This window comes from Phyllopteryx taeniolatus, chromosome 21 (assembly GCF_024500385.1).
Source record: "Phyllopteryx taeniolatus isolate TA_2022b chromosome 21, UOR_Ptae_1.2, whole genome shotgun sequence".
Lineage (NCBI taxonomy): Eukaryota > Metazoa > Chordata > Actinopteri > Syngnathiformes > Syngnathidae > Phyllopteryx > Phyllopteryx taeniolatus.
The window spans coordinates 6,047,838-6,063,910 of record NC_084522.1 but is presented as its reverse complement, the minus strand read 5'-3'; the positions used below and the strand labels follow the sequence as shown (position 1 = coordinate 6,063,910).

At 40.6% G+C, this 16,073-nt stretch overlaps 1 protein-coding gene across 1 annotated transcript; it reads right to left on the bottom strand.

The window, feature by feature from the left end:
• Window positions 1-285: 285 nt before the first annotated feature.
• On the bottom strand, window positions 286-7,256 carry LOC133471378 (sodium-dependent neutral amino acid transporter B(0)AT1-like). Its single transcript, XM_061760849.1, has 12 exons — window positions 6,854-7,256; window positions 6,505-6,645; window positions 5,961-6,098; window positions 4,569-4,750; window positions 4,375-4,485; window positions 3,505-3,617; window positions 3,278-3,406; window positions 2,594-2,750; window positions 2,313-2,517; window positions 1,601-1,760; window positions 879-1,041; window positions 286-792 (listed from the first exon to the last, which is right to left on the bottom strand). Exons 1-12 carry the CDS (start codon window positions 7,050-7,052, stop codon window positions 583-585), a joined length of 1,908 nt encoding a protein of 635 aa, XP_061616833.1. The 5' UTR covers window positions 7,053-7,256; the 3' UTR covers window positions 286-582.
• Between the last annotated feature and the right edge of the window lie 8,817 nt (window positions 7,257-16,073).

The following is a 16,073-nucleotide window of genomic DNA, read 5'->3' as shown; positions in this document are numbered from 1 at the left end:
CTTTTACCCTTTTATACCCTCTTGATATTGTTAAATACTGTACTATATGGAGAGCTTTTTCCCAAAATGCTATAAATCCATTTGGATTATTCTCTGGGAAAATGGCATTTATATAACTAGACCTGCATTTTAAAAAAATATATTAATTGGCTCCGTCTGAACATGTTCAACAAAAGATAATAGAGTCTATACAGAATGAATTGGAGAGTAATATGGATCTTGTCTTGGCTTGTATCTCATTTTTGGAAAGAATTGTCAAAAAAGAGTCACACACAAAATCCAAAATAATATGATACAAAAAAATGGCACATTTATTGCTCTTTCAGTGTTAAAATGGCTATTATTTACACATTTATTCAAATAATAACTCCGCATCACACAGGCATAAATGGTTACACAGTACACTCAAGATATTAAATATTACAATTATCCAGCAGCACATTCACAAATACACTATTAACAACACAAATGTGGGTTGAAAGAAAACATTTACGTGACAGTTTCAAAACAAACTCCTATAAAGAGTATTAACAGATTTGGTTTACTGGAAAACTAAAGAAAAAAAAAACAAGTAAAACCTGGCTAATAATTCATTTTATCAGTTATTTGAATTTGGGCAGAGATTGTGTTCACTGTGTCATCACTGTTGTCCTTCCGTTTGCAGCATTTCCTTTGCAAGAATTTGAAAAGGGCCACTGCTGGGATGACTAAACTGGGAATGCCGGCCAGGACAAAAACCATACCAGAGATCCAGCTAGGGTAGGGACGCACTTCAAGTGTGGGAAAGCTCTCCTGTGAAGTGAGACGAAGAAGAGAAACGCTGTGATCAGGCAAACGACGCACGACTAACTCCGACAAACGTCTGCCGTGACGCTTACCGACTCTGGGTTCCAGGTCAAATACGTGAGTGACTTTGTGACCTGCGTTACAAAGTAAAACACCAGGATGAAGACCATGATGAGCGGGCTAACCACCCTCCAGGTCACCTGCCAGAAGATGTTGGGCTTGTGTCCAATCATGAACTCAATGTCTTTGTTAAACCTGTGCGGAAGCAATAATAAGATGTTCTGGTGTCATTTGAGTATAGCGTGTATGATAGCGGTCGTATAACATGACCTTTTATGAGATAAAGCCAATTTACCAAGATGTGCACAACAGCTTGCCACTAAGGCTGAGTCAATAAATCTCTTGCAAACATGAAGAAAACCACTAACCTGAAGGGATACAGTATACATTTAACGGAAAATACAATCATACTATGGCCAAATTTTGTGTGAAAGCCAATGTGTATGGTTTGTGTTTTTTTTATTTAAATTTTTACTATGGCCAAGTTATTCATATCCTTTTTCAAGTTGCTGTTTTAAACTAACTGACAATGCTAATTGATATGTGTAAAAATAAAAAGAACAGTATCAGTAATACAGTAGTTATGTAAAATCACGTCAAGTGTCTTCACACTGTGTTTCAGTGTTAAAAAGAGTTTAACACAGACTGCAGTCAGGATTACTCAGTTCCCTGTGCTTGGGAATAAATAATTAACACACAATGAGGACACATTTTTCTAGAGATACCGAATGGAGCAATAACTTCCAGTACATACCTATCTATGCCATAAATGTAGATAACGGAAACCATCTCACAAAGCCCGATGACCAGAAGAGGAATGGAACCAGCAAAATTGTCGAAAAGACCCAACCAATAGTTTCCGGAGCGCATGGCGAATATGATGCCGAAGGAAAAAGAGATAAAACAGCTCACAGCTGCAAGCAAAGAAATATAAAATTGTTTGTTAACATTTTTTTATATAAATAATAAAAAAAAAGTTTATATATATATATATATATATATATACATATGCACAGTCAGACTAGGTAATTATTTCATTGGGATCCAACTTAAGAGTTGTATCATAATGTTTTTTTGAGAAAGTATTTTCTTTTGTAAGTGGGGCTTTATTTACGCAACAGCATAGAGTATTTGGCATCTATTTGAGCACTGGGTCACAACCATTGTTCTGTGGGAAATTATCCAATTGCACTAAATTGGTTCGAAAAGTGTGATTTATTCACTACAAATAGTGATTATTTCTATCTATCCATGCCATAGATGTAGAATGCAGAATAAGTTCGAGATGGCAGAAGGTACAATTAACCTGTGCATACACCTCTTGACATTCGTACAACAGAATAATAGCAAACACCCACATTTCACACTGTGTGAGTAAATTCAGATGAAATCATTATCATTTCTGGTGTACTTAATGAAGGGTTCTGTGAAAGTATTATTTTGTATATACTTTCACAGAGACTTACCACAGAAAAGCTCTTTTGGCCATTTTTTCGGGAACAATTTCAGATCCTGCAGCGGTACGACTACTCCCTCCACGTTTCCAAACATAGTCGATAGACCGAGGCAGAAGAGCATGATGAAGAAGAGCACGGCCCAGATCGGCGAAACGGGCATCTTTATGATGGCCTCTGTGAAGACAATGAAGGCCAAACCTGTTCCTTCCACCCCCTGCGGAAGGATTCACAGGAAATTACCGCACACACATGGCACATCATGTTCCAATGTCCACAAACTCGCCACGGACCTGACTGAGGAAGAACTGCATATCACATGGCTGTATTTTCAAGTTTTGAATAACATCTGGATTGGTTTGGTTGAGGTACAGAAGCATGTCGCCGTAGTTGCTCTCTGTGATGTTGCTCTCGGGTAAGTCGAAGGCGTTTGTCAATTTCAGGATGTTGCTGCAAAAAAAAAAAAGGCATTTAACTAACATACGTACATGACTTAACATGGGGTATATAACTACATGCAGTGGCGGTTCTAGCGTAAATGGAACCCTGTGCGAGTCTCCCTCCTTTGGCGCCCCCCCCTACCCTCAAAGACCAAGACACACACACACACATACTAGAGTGGACGTTATATTTTCTTTAAAATATATTGAATCATGAAATAATAAGAATACAGTAATAACAAAGTATAATCAGAATTAAAGAAAGACTAAAAAAAATAAATTTAAAAAAGCTTGCTGTACACAAATGAAAAAAACATTTAAGGGAACTTTATGTTGTACGTTAAGGATTAGATCGTTCTTGCGACTCCACAAGGGCGTGCAAATTCCCCACACGGATGCCGATTGATGTGTTATGTCATTACACCACAGCAAAATATTCATGTAGCAATTATATTTTTTTTTTGTAATTTCTGGGCGTGTTGCCGGCAATACACATGCCACATGCCAGAAACAGCCACAGGCAACATCAATACTCACCCGTCGATGCAGGCTTCATATTTTTCTGTGGCCCTGAAGCCAATGATGGAGTAGATGACGGTGGCCGAGTACACCGATGTGCAGCCGTTGATGATAGAGATGAGAACAGCATCCTGCTCGCAGTTGTTGCTGCAGTAACACAGGAACAATAATGAATATGAATGTGAAAATGAGGTTAAAGAACACAACAGAAAAGGTTGTTTTACTTTGTGAAGATGTTTGCTTACTGGATAGAGTTGTAACTAGAGAAGGAGACGAGACCACCAAATGCCAAGGAGAAGGAGTAGAACACCTGCGCACCGGCATCCAACCACGTTGCTGGATTCATCAACTCATTCACCTTGAATATAAAAATCTGACTTTAATGAAATGATAAATCACTTTTGTGATATAAAATGACTTACGCTCCATCCTCGTGAACTAAAACTTGTTTGTATTTATTACGAGTATACCGCATGGCAAGATTGTAATCTTTGATATGATACGCTCATATGAAATCACCCTTTTGTGTAAGATTAATAAAAGATTAACAGCTCATTAAAATGTATTTCTTGCTGACATAATAATCAAAAGGTCTTATCTTGACGGTATTCATTTTATGATGACTATATTATTAATCCGGCCTTGTAAAAATGTGACCCGAGCAGGAATATAATATACGTATACAGCAATATACGTAAATAGCATAGCATTGGGAATATAGCGTGCGTCCTCTCAGCTTTTAGTCTCTTTTCAGTTTTATTTGCGCTAGAATGTGATATAACATTTTCCAAAACTAGATAGTGTTTCCCCAATTATTCATGATTTACTACTCGCGGATTAACCTATTTTATGATTTTTATTTTCTTAACCTATTCTCCGATTTGCTGCTTTCTTGCTCACTTGCTCGGGCCAGAGTCATGTCTTGTATAAAAGTATTGCTTTCATGCCAATGAAATATTGAAATGTATGTTGAAGTGAGTTGAGAAATTTGCAATTTAAAACCTTTTGGTAGAGGGGACGTCAATTACTTGCATATTTTTGCAATTTGCATATTTTTGCAATTTGCGAAAGATCACAGTCACTATATATCACGATAAATTAACGTCAATGCTTACATCTGGTGTGAAGAGGAACTTGATTCCTGCCACTGAACCTTTCAAAGTGAGTCCTCTGATGAGGAAGATGGTCAGAACCACGTACGGCAGAGTGGAGGTGATGTACACAGCCTGTATGACAAAAATCACAAAGCAAAATCAAATATATGCTGTGCATGAAAATCAATCGCTTTGAATTGTGCATATTCTCAGACCTTGCCGCTGGTCTCGATCCCGCGGATGCAGCAGACGTAGAGCACAGTCCAGGCGGAAATCAGGGAGAGCACCATCCACCATTGCAGACCTCCATTCTCCTCAATGGAGTCTGTCGTGTTGAGGGTCTCTCTGTACCAGAAATAATCTACGGTGCTGCTGCGCGCACACTCGTCCACTGGACCTATATAAAGGAAAAATAGAGACCATAAAGGTAAGATATTAAAAAAAACAATTATTTTTGGAGTTACTTGGATGATTATAAATGACATTTGTATATAAATTAACATATCCTATTGCGATGCAATTATCTTACGAGAACAAAGTGATCTTAATCCGAACAAAATAGACCTATAGTCGAGGCAAACGGTATAAACAACAAAAAAGTAATATTCCGAGATTGGCTCCATGAGAAGGTAACAAAAGTATGCTGTTAGAGTAATTACAGCGAAAGCCCCTTTAGGGTGCCATTTGTAATTTAAGCAAACACTGACATTTACAATTGATGTTCACTTTGCTGGAATGTATGAGTCACTCCAGTGAAGGACAGGACCGAAGTGTTTATGGCAGGTTATCATGAAGTGTCATGAGTGTGTGTTATGGTTGTTGTCTTCCGCACGTGTGCCTCGTTTACCCCATGCATTTAACCTCGTGTCTCATTCTTTTTGGTCGCCATTTCGTACCTTGTTGTCACGTCACTGACTCATAGTAAGCATAGACCCTGTTCTGATAATTGACCTTGCCTTTTTGCCTCAGGTTTTTGGGATACTATTGCCTTTGTGGATTCTCTGCCAGTTTATTAAACCTCTCTTTTTGAAACTGTCCATTTGAATTGGAGTCGTGCATTTTGGGTCCTGTCCTTTGTTCCGTTAGTGACAGAGGTGGCACGTACGTTCACATTTCAAACAAACTGGATTGACTGCAACAAAGCAGGGGTTATGAGAATAAACATTTTGTTTTTCCCTGACAAAATGGAATTGCAGGGACTTAATGGCAACATTTCCACATATACTTAAACGGAAATAAAAAATAAAAATAAAATACTGAGAGAGTTGAGCAGTAATACCAGGAAAATAAATTAATCAAATTCATAGCGCTCCTTAGATAACAGGGCAAGTAGTAGTGGTCGTTAGCAGCACACACAATGCAACAAAGCGCTTTAATTGGATGCTTAGTAAAGGCTATGATCTTCCAGCTGTGCCATTACTCATTGATTCTCTGGTTGGAGTCTTTCATTCAACCTTGATGGATTTCAGTGCAAAATTTCAATTTTGTGAAAGTTGAGAGGTGGAGATGCATTTTGATTCCTAAACCGTTAAATAGTGAGCAACATTAATGTCAAGTGTTGAACTAATAATGACGTTTTGAACTTCACTACAAAGTGAAGGCCACACCTGTGCGGTTAGCATTGAGCGGACACTGGCTCCAGGGCAGAGGATCCTGAAAGGAGTTGAAGAGGTACCACATGATCCAAGCCATGATGGTGTTGTAATACATGCCCACCAGAAAGGACACCATCAACGATGATATACCTGCAACGATATGACACTATTAGCCTGATTGCTATTGGATTATTAAAACGAACAAACAAACAAAAAAAAAACACTACAATGAACCGTCGCATATTCGTGATTCATCATTTGCAAATTCACACATTCCAAAGTTACTATAACACTAGTGTAAGTTGAGTTTCATTTTGATAAAAAATAGTGCTGGCCACCATCTTGTGAAATATTGGTGTAAAAGAACTATGTTGAACTGTTTTGACGAGTTTCATTTAGTCAAAAGTCTGTGCTTTGTCACCATCTTGAGGCCTCTATATTGGAATTATAAATCTTCTTACTCGCCATCTTTCACTGTTTGAGGCACAACTCCGTCCTTATCCCCTTCGAATTGCAGGAGTTCATTGTATAGCAATTGTGCATAGTTTTTACCCACCAACTCCAGTCAAGTAAGGGTTAATTGACCGCCACACGCCCACATTTCCTTTTCTCAGGCGCTGACCGATGGCAAACTCGAGGTGCAGCAGCGGGATTCCCTCCAGAACCACAAGGATTAGGAAGGGGATCATGAATGCACCTGTAAGTATATCACAGGGAAGCAATCAACTTCCATGAATCTTTTAAAAACAGTTTTATTACCTATGCTGACAACATGAACGCATCCTGTTTAGCATCTTCAGTTATGCGTCTTTTAAAAAAGCAACAATTCCAAAATCATAAGCACTGATATTACACAAAAGCCCAGCAAGCACCCAAAAAAGCATCTTCTTTTGAGAGCAGCCTACCTCCTCCGTGGCTTTGGCACAAATAAGGAAACCTCCAGACATTGCCGAGCCCCACACAGAACCCCACACAGGTGAGCAGGTACTGGGCTTTATTGTCCCATTTGGGTCTGTCTCCGGCCTCCTCCAGCTCCAGCTTCTCCAGTTCCCTATGAGAGAGGATCCGATCATCCAGTCCCGGATTTGGTAGCTTCAGCTTCATGGTGCCTTCAATGTGTCACTCTTGAGTCTTCCCTTAGTGTCTTTGTCAGGCTAATCTCCTCTCCTCTGTTGAGTGTCCTCCCCTCTTGAGTCCTTTAAGTGCCACTGTGTGCTCCCGCTAGAGGGACTGAGGTATTTACTGTGACCTGTGGCGCCTGAACTACAGTTATCAGTAGCTCATTGTCTAAATGCCGTATTCTGTCACGTTGTGTGGAAAAAGGTGCCACCTTCTTGACGGTGGTTAGCATTAACATGATCACATGATCACTGACACTTTGCACTGACAATATAAATATGATGCGCATCATTTTGTGAGGCAAAGGGTCGATGTGATGATAAGATACTGTGTGAACACAATATGAACATTAAAAACAAAGCCTGATTTTTCTCTGTAACAACAATTTGTTTGTTTACCATTCTATTAAAAAATGCGCGTGAAATTATCGTTTTACATAATGTCACTGAATTTAAATAATAAAGTTAAAGCATAAAATGTATGTAGGGTCCTTGTGTGGAATTGCAATAAAAGAATAATCTAGATTGAGATCAAAGTGCATTAACTCACATACTGCAGATGATTTTATCTAATCTATCCTTGACAAATATGATTATATTGCTTAGTGATATCCAGGCATATTATTTCCGCCAGTGCGAAGACTCTGTCACTTTTCAATGCTGAAACACAATAAAGTAGTTTTGTTTTTCCTGACTGTGTTCAGTGATTGTCAGGAGGTCTGAAGGGGCGTGAGTTATCTCATCAAAGTTACTTCCTTATGCAATTATTAACCAACGTTAGAAATCTGAGTGGTTGCTCTTTCAGAAAAAAATTTGCATCGGGTTATTTACTGATAATGCAGCTCATGCTTTGTTTTAAATCACGTTTTCCAGATTGTGTACGTGTGTGTGTGTGTGTTTGGGTGTGTGTTTGTGTGTCCATACGTGTGTCTGTGTGGGTGGGTGTTTGTTGTACTAACAGTCACATTTTACCTTTCACGAACAGTGTCAAACTCATTTTTGTCACAGGGCACATTCTAGTTATGGTTTCCCTCAGAGGGCCGTTGTGACGTCCTTTAAGAATCTATACTAAGTAAATGTCATCTCATCTTATTATTACATACACTCAAAAACTTGATGGATGACTATTTTAGAGTTAGAGTTAAGGAAATTAGTTTGTTCAATTATTGTTCAATTTATCTTAAAAAAAAAAGGGTTTGGTAACAAAACTATGCTTGGAATATCACAACGTTTGGTACAGATTTTAGCAAGAAACATGATGTAGATAGATATGATTTGGTTTAGCGGACCACATAAATTAATTCCTCCCCCAGGCCTTGAGTTTGACAGTTATGTACAGTGCATGTACTGTATCTCAGTATTCCTTTGAGTTTCTATTTTTTAAACTTAAAATATAAAAGTCTCGATGCCTTGAGACTCAGGTAAAGACATTTTCTATAGCAAAGCACACATAAATATTGCACAGTGAAAATTGTGTAAAGGCTGGAAAACATATGAAAATGATTACTGTAACGTAACAGAGTTTTAAGAGCTCCCATTAAAAAAAGAAAAAAACAGGAAAACAATATCTTGGGCTAAGGATTAAACATTGACTCATATTCTCATGTATAAATGACATTGTAAAAACAGAGATGTCCTGTGTGAAATGATGCAAATAACACTTACCCTGTGTTCTGTGCTTGGAGAAACATTTCAAATAAGAAAGTATGCTTGTAGCATGTGTCCTTAAAGTTACATTAGTACAGTACAGTAAATTGAAACCACTTTGTAGAGCCCCTGTATTTTCCTTCTTGAAGATACGCTTAGTGGACGTTTGGTGTCAGAAAGTTCCTCTAAACTTAGGCCTACCGGGACTATGCAGTTCAGAGTACCCACCCTTTTTGGAGTTGTTAGACTCCTTAGACTTGTCCACATGTGCACTTGGCACCATGACACCTTAGGTCACCGTGCGTTGATCGACTTTGTGGTCGTGTCATCGGACTTGGACACTCGGGTGAAGAGAGGGGCGCAGCTGTCAACTGATCACCACCTGGTAGTGAGTTGGCTCCGATGGTGGGGGTAGATGCCGGTCCGACATGGCAGTCCCAAACATATTGTGAGGGTCTGCTGGGAACATCTGGCAGAATCCCCTGTCAGAAGGAGTTTCAACTCAACTTCACCCACGTCTCGGGAGAGGCGGGGGACAATGAGTCCGAGTGGACCATGTGCCGCGCCTCTATTGCCGAGGCGGCCGACCGGAGCTGTGGCCGTAAGGGAGTTGGTGCCTGTCGTGGCAGCAATCCGTGAACCCGTTGGTGGACACCAGCGGTGAGGGATGCCTTCAAGCTAAAGAAGGAGTCTTATCAGGCCTTTTTGGACTGTGGGACTCCTGAGGCAGCTGGGTACCGGCTGGCCAAGCGGAATGCGGCTTTTGTGGTCGCTGGGGCAAAAACTCGAGCGTGGGAGGAGTTCGATGATGCCATGGAAAATAACTTCCGGACGGCTTCAAGGAAATTCTGGTCCAACATCCGGCGTCTCAGGAGGGGGAAGCAGTGCACCATCAACACTGTGTATAGTGGGGATGGGGCGCTGCTGACCTCGACTCTGGAAGTTGTGAGTCAGTGGGGAGAATACTTTGAAGACCTCCTCAATTCCACTAACACGCCTTCCCATGAGGAAGCAGAGTCTGGGTTCTCTGAGCCTCTATCTCTGGGGTTGAGGTCACCGAGGTGGTTAAAAAGCTCCTCGGTGGCAAGGCGGATGAGATTCGCCCAGAGTTCCTAAAGGCTCTGGATGTTGAAGGGCTGTCCTGGTTGACACGGCTCTGCAACATTGTGTGGACATCGGGGACAGTGCCTCTGGATTGGCAGACTGGGGTGGTGGTCCCCCTTTTTAAGAAGGGGGACCGGAGGGTGTGTTCCAACTACAGGGGATTCACACTCCTCAGCCTCCCTGGTAAGGTCTATTCAGGGGTTCTGGAGAGGAGGGTCCGGCAGGAAGTTGAATCTCAGATTCAGGAGGAGCAGTGTGGTTTTCGTCCTGGCCGTGGAACAGTGGACAAGCTCGTCACCCTCGGCAGGGTCCTCGAGGGTGCGTGGTAGTTCACCCAACCAGTCTACATGTCTTTTGTGGACTTGGAGAAGGCGATCGACCGTGTCCCTTGGGGGGTCCTGTGCGGGGTGCTTCGGGAGTGTGGTGTACCCAACCCCCTGATACGGACTGTTCGGTCCCTGTATTACCAGAGTCAGAGTTTGGTCTGCATTCCTGGCAGTAAGTCGAACTTGTTTCCGGTGAGGGTTGGACTCCGTCAAGGCTGCCCTTTATCACCGATTCTGTTCATAACTTTTATGGACAGAATTTCTAGGCGCAGCCGAGGCGTAGAGGGGGTCCGGTTTGGTGGCCTCAGTATTGCATCTCTGCTTTTTGCAGATGATTTGGTTCTGTTGGCTTCATCAGGCCGTGATCTCCAACTCTCACTGCAGCGGTTTGCAGCCGAGTTTGAAGCAGCTGGGATGAAAATCAGCACCTCTAAATATGAGACCATGGTCCTCAGTCGGAAAAGGGTGCAGTGCCCAGGTCGGGGATGAGATCCTTCCCAAGTGGAGGAGTTCAAATATCTTGGGGTCTTGTTCACGAGTGAGGAAAGAATGGAACGAGAGCTCGACAGGCGTATCGGTGCAGCGTCTGCAGTGATGCGGACTTTGAATCGGTCCGTTGTGGTGAAGAAGGAGCTAAGCTAAAATGCGAAGCTCTCTATTTTCCGATCGATCTATGTTCCTACCCTCACCTACGGTCACGAGCTGTGGGTTTACTCACCCTTTACTCAGAAGTTGAGTAGTTTTTTCATCTACTTTTTATTTTACTCAAGTAATTTTTTGGAGGACTCCTTTTTCTTTTTACTTAAGTCACATTATTGTCAAGTAACAGTAACACTTACTTGAGTACAATATTTGGGTACGCTAAGCACCTCTGCTAACAAGCGAGTATCATAAAGGAAATTGTGGACACACCAAGGTAAACTTAAAAAGATAACCTGACCACTTATAATGGTGGTGGGGATAATGTATTTTCATGGAATCGCAGTTCAGTAAATTAAAAAAAAAAAAAAAAACATATCCAAGGATGATTTTAATCTTTATTATATCTGCTTCAAAAACAGGGGGCCTTTTATTGTCTTTTATTATCATGCATGACGATGCATTTGGACTGAACTCAGGGCTGAAAGTTCATTCAGCTGTCAGGACTGTTTTGTGTGTTCGTGTGTGTGTGTGCGTGTGTGTGTAAGTGTGCCTGTGTTGCAGATAGCAGACGTAAATCAGCTGATATCACACTGCTGTCTCATTTAAATGCAAAATATTTAATGCTGGACCAAACCTGTTCGTGTTGTGTTTCTAAACACTTTAAATACGTTTGAAGGTTAAGTGCTGAAAACAATGTAGTACTGAATTGTTGAGATTTAGCTCAAAACTCCTTTTCACCTAAAATTTCATTTTTAGGGGCGGGGCTAAAAACTAGCCGCATGACGAAAGCAGGCTGGGACGTATACTTTCTGGCACAAGTCCCCTCCCTCACTATATAGACACCAAGCGCCCTTATTCCATGCAGTGGCCATTCGCCGTAATTGCCACTTCCTTATCCATTATCATTATAACTTGACTCAGTTCTACCATTATAGAATGCAATTGGCCATCAAATTATGCCCACAACTCAAAAAAATACATCTTCCCTGAAGTGTAATGTGTTTTGTGTTCTTTGGGCTACAGTGTCTCTGCCATCAACCAAACTGATGATCCTTATTAGTTTTTTTGTTTTTGTTTTTCAAATATTCTCTCATTTTGAACTTGATGCCTGCAACACGTTCTAAAAAATGTGGGACGGGGGCAACAGAAGACTGGGAAAGTTGAGGAATGCTCAAAAAACACGTGTTTGGAAAATTCCACACGTGAACAGGTTAATTGGAAACAGGTAAGTGTCATGATAGGGTATAAAAGGAGTATCCACACAAGCCTCAATTGTTTACAAGCAAGGATAGGGGCAAGGTTCACCACTTTGTGAACACCTGCATGAGCAAATAGTCCAACAGTTTAGGAACAATGTTTCTCAAGATACAATTGCGAATTTAGGGATTTCATCATCTAGGGTCCATAAAATCATCAAAACATTCGGAGAATCTGGAGAAATCTCTGCACGTTAACCAGCAAGGCCGGAAATTGACATTGACTGCCTGTGACCTTCAATTCCTCAGGCAGCACTACATGAAAAACCGGCATCATTGTGTAAAGGATGTTGTTACCTGGGCTCAGGAACAATTCAGAAAAAATACAAAAAAACATTGTCAGTTAAAACATTTTGTCGCTGAGTTAAAACTCCACAATGCAAAACAAAAGGCATATATCAACAATACCCAGAAACGCCCCCGGCTTCTCTGGGCCCGAGCTCATCTGAGATGGACTGACGCAAAGTGGAAAAGTGTACTGTGTTCTGTGAAATCAGGGACGTCATGTCCTCCCGGCCAAAGAGGAAAAGGACCATCCAGATTGTTATCAGTTCAAAAGCCAGAATCTGCGAAGATATGGGGCTGTGTTAATGCCCATGACATAGGTAACTTGCACATCTGTGAAGGCACCATTAATGCTGAAAGGTTCATACATATTTTGAAGAAACATTTGTTGCCATCCAAGCAAAGTCTTTTTCAGGGACGTCCCATCTTACTTCAAGACAAGCCACATTCTGCACGTTACAACAGTGTGGCTTCGTAGTAAAAGAGTGCGGGTACTAGACTGGCCTGCCTGCAGTCCAGACCTGTCTCCCATTGAAAATGTGGTGCATTATGAAGCGCAAAATACCACAACGGAGACCCCGGACTGTTGAGCCACTGAAGTTGTACATCAAGCAAGAATGGGAAAGAATTCTACTTACAAAGCTTCACCAATTAGCGCTAAGGAGGATCGGTGTTGCCGACGTTGTAGCTCGTCATTTGTGTTCCATTTGCAGCCAAGTTATTTAATGGGCGTCCTCCCTTTTCAATACACAAATAAATCAAGTACATTATTTCAAATGAGTGTGTCATTGAAAGGAAAACCACATCCATAACCACACGATGAATGCATTTGAAGGAGTGGAAGGAGCATCAACCACAGATCTACCTCAGTTACTTTATTGTCACTCTGTGACGGCAAGAGTCACCCTACCGTTACTACAACCACACTTACCCGAACAACAACAGTATGTAAACCTCAATTTTTTACAAATTTTTTTTTTGTCTTCAAGAAGTGAAGAAACCTTTTGGAGTGGTTCATCTGGGTTAGCACTTGGCTTGGATTTTTGCCTTAACAGGGCGACTTGATGTGCTGTGACGGAGAGCCTCTGGTTCGGTGTTTGAGGTCGGCCAGTGCATTGCCCCTTCCTGCGGAGAAGTTGCTGTGGATGGAAAAAGTGTTTGATATAAAGCTTCCAAGCTTCTGTGTGCTCCGTGTGTTCAATCAATCAATCTTCAAATCACAAATAACAGATAAGTGTTTCACACATTTTTTTAATTTATTATACAAATCACAGATATATACTGTATATCACAATTACACTGTATATGTAATCTCAATTTATATACACAGAGCAGGTCTAGATGTTGGGTTTTCCACCATGCAGGTTGTGTAGTTTAATAATAATAATAATAATAATAATAATGATAAACCTTATTTGTCTGTTACATTTCCTACAAGAATTGCAGCTCAAAGTGCTTCACAGTGGAAGAAAGAACATCAGAAGGAGCATAAGATCATTAAAACATTTCAAAAGACATGAAAAAACCCTGCTCTCTCTGTGATTTCTGCTACATATTTGAAGATATTTTGCAGCCGATTTAATAATAAGCATAATAAAGCTGTAATAAAATGCAGAAATAATACGAAATATGTAAAACATAATCCGGCAGTACAGTCAATATTGCAATAGATACTACAGTGCATCTTTAAAAAAATCTATTAAAACATCTGATACAACAGCATAATATACTGCTGATAATAAAATATTGCATAATAGTGCAATATTATTATTATTAAAAAATCATTGAAATCTAGAGTAAACATATATGTTTTAGCCTACTTTGAAAATATCTTTTGAATTGGCTTCCCTAATATCTAAAGTCTTCTAGAGCTTAGGGGCAAAGGTAACAAAGGCTGCCTCCCCAGTTTCCCTTCAACCTCTGCTGGGGACCTCCATCAAACCAGGCTTGGAGGCTGAGATTTAATAAGGGAGTTGTCGATGCAATTTGGTCCCCCGTTCATCGAGTGCTTTTGTATACAAGGAGCAAGCCCTTGAAGTCAATTGTATATGTTACAGGAAGCCAATGAAGTACAGCTAAAACTGGACTGATGTGCGTTCTCTTGCTGGTTGGACTGTAGTTAGCAACCGAGCAGCAAAGAAACTAAATACTATCGCTGTTGCCTGACATTACCGTATACATCCACACATAAACAAATATCACACACAAGTTTTGCTTCTTTTGTTCTTATTATTTCTTTTTCTTTGTCTGATCCACGTGCGCTTCTGTCTCTACAGTGTCCACCACAAATTAAAATGACTATTGGTAGAAAATGATTCAAGGCCTGCGCTATCTCTCCAGCCTCATGAACTCCTAGCCTAGCCCAAAATTTTAGAACTGAAGATGTCGCTTGAATCAAAGGTAAAAGAGAACAGAAAAGAAACACAAGCCAGAGCAACAGCAGTTCACAACCTATTATGACAACAAAAACTTAAAGGAACGCTGCACCTTTTGTTTATGGGATGCAATTAAAAGAAAATTGGACAGGGAAGGGCAGAGGTAGTTAGCCAGGCAGTGTTACCAGCTTTTGGTAGGAGAGGCCATACAGTACCGAAACCCCTGTAGAAACTGAATGCGTGTGGAAGGGCAGTCTGGGAAGTTTCCAAAGTCAAGTGCTGCGTGTCGCCATAAAGGAGTGGCCCGGATAAATTACAGTAAATCCCACGTCAATTGCAATAAATCCCTTGGGGCGCCAGTCTGGAAATACATGCGAGTGAATCAACACAATGTGACATGTATGTTAGTCATGAGAAGTGTCCAGGAGTTGCTATGTAGGCACAATGAGGAAAGGCGGACACAGAAATACTCATGAATCACACGTACACACAGCATGACATGCAAGTTTGTCATCATACATGTCCTGTAATTACTCTGCAGGCACAACGAGGAAAGGTATAATTGACTAAAGCAATTCATGTAAGAATATTTGTATATACTGTTTGATAAATGTATTTTGTTCTTTATAGGTGTGAATGATGTCATTTGTGTGTGTTTATTGTGCGTATTGTGTCTCTTTTAACTTTTCCTCTCTCTTCTTAATTTTCTTTCTTACCTGGCACAGGGACTATTTAATTTAATTCTTGATGTCACAAAATTCATTTGAAAACACCATGAATGTCACCTTTGATTCCGTTGTAACCATGAACAAGTGTAATTAAATTCATTTTAAAAGTGAATACAGCCCAAACAAAACAAAAACTCTGCAAAATGATTTTCAATACAGTTGCTAGTTACCTGTTGAAAATGTAGTCAGTAACATAATCCAAGTGCCACAATATTTTAGTAGTGCAATTTTTCGATTATTACAACACCAAATATGACAAAATAAATGTAATATATATAAAATATATACTGCATTGATATGTATTTTCTGTCTTGTTCTGGAAATGCTTAATATGCATGTTTTTGGAATGTGGGAGCGGGAGGAACACAGAGTCCCTCGGATTCAAATCCAAAACCGGAGAACTGTGAGACAGACGTGTTAACTTCTTGCTGCCTAACATCATAACAAAGTTTTTAAAACCTATCCTTATGACTCAGTGTGTGTGTTATACCGAGTGAAATGAAAAAAACAAAATGGGACTAACTAAATTTATGAAGGCAACATTTGCAGTTAGAAGTAATTTAACCCGGCGGCACGCTGGACGACTGGTTTGAGCGTCTGCCTCACAGTTCTGAGGACCGGGGTTCAATCCCCGGCCCCGCCTG

Bases quoted from the DNA above. Each gene is read 5' to 3' on its own strand.
- LOC133471378 (XM_061760849.1), bottom strand. From the start codon at position 7,052: ATGAAGCTGAAGCTACCAAATCCGGGACTGGATGATCGGATCCTCTCT. The intron at 6,099-6,504 runs GTGGGTAAAAAC...ATATCGTTGCAG, and splicing joins CCCTTACTTGACTGGAGTTG to GTATATCATCGTTGATGGTG. The intron at 4,751-5,960 runs GTGTGGCCTTCA...TCCTTTATATAG, and splicing joins GCTCAATGCTAACCGCACAG to GTCCAGTGGACGAGTGTGCG.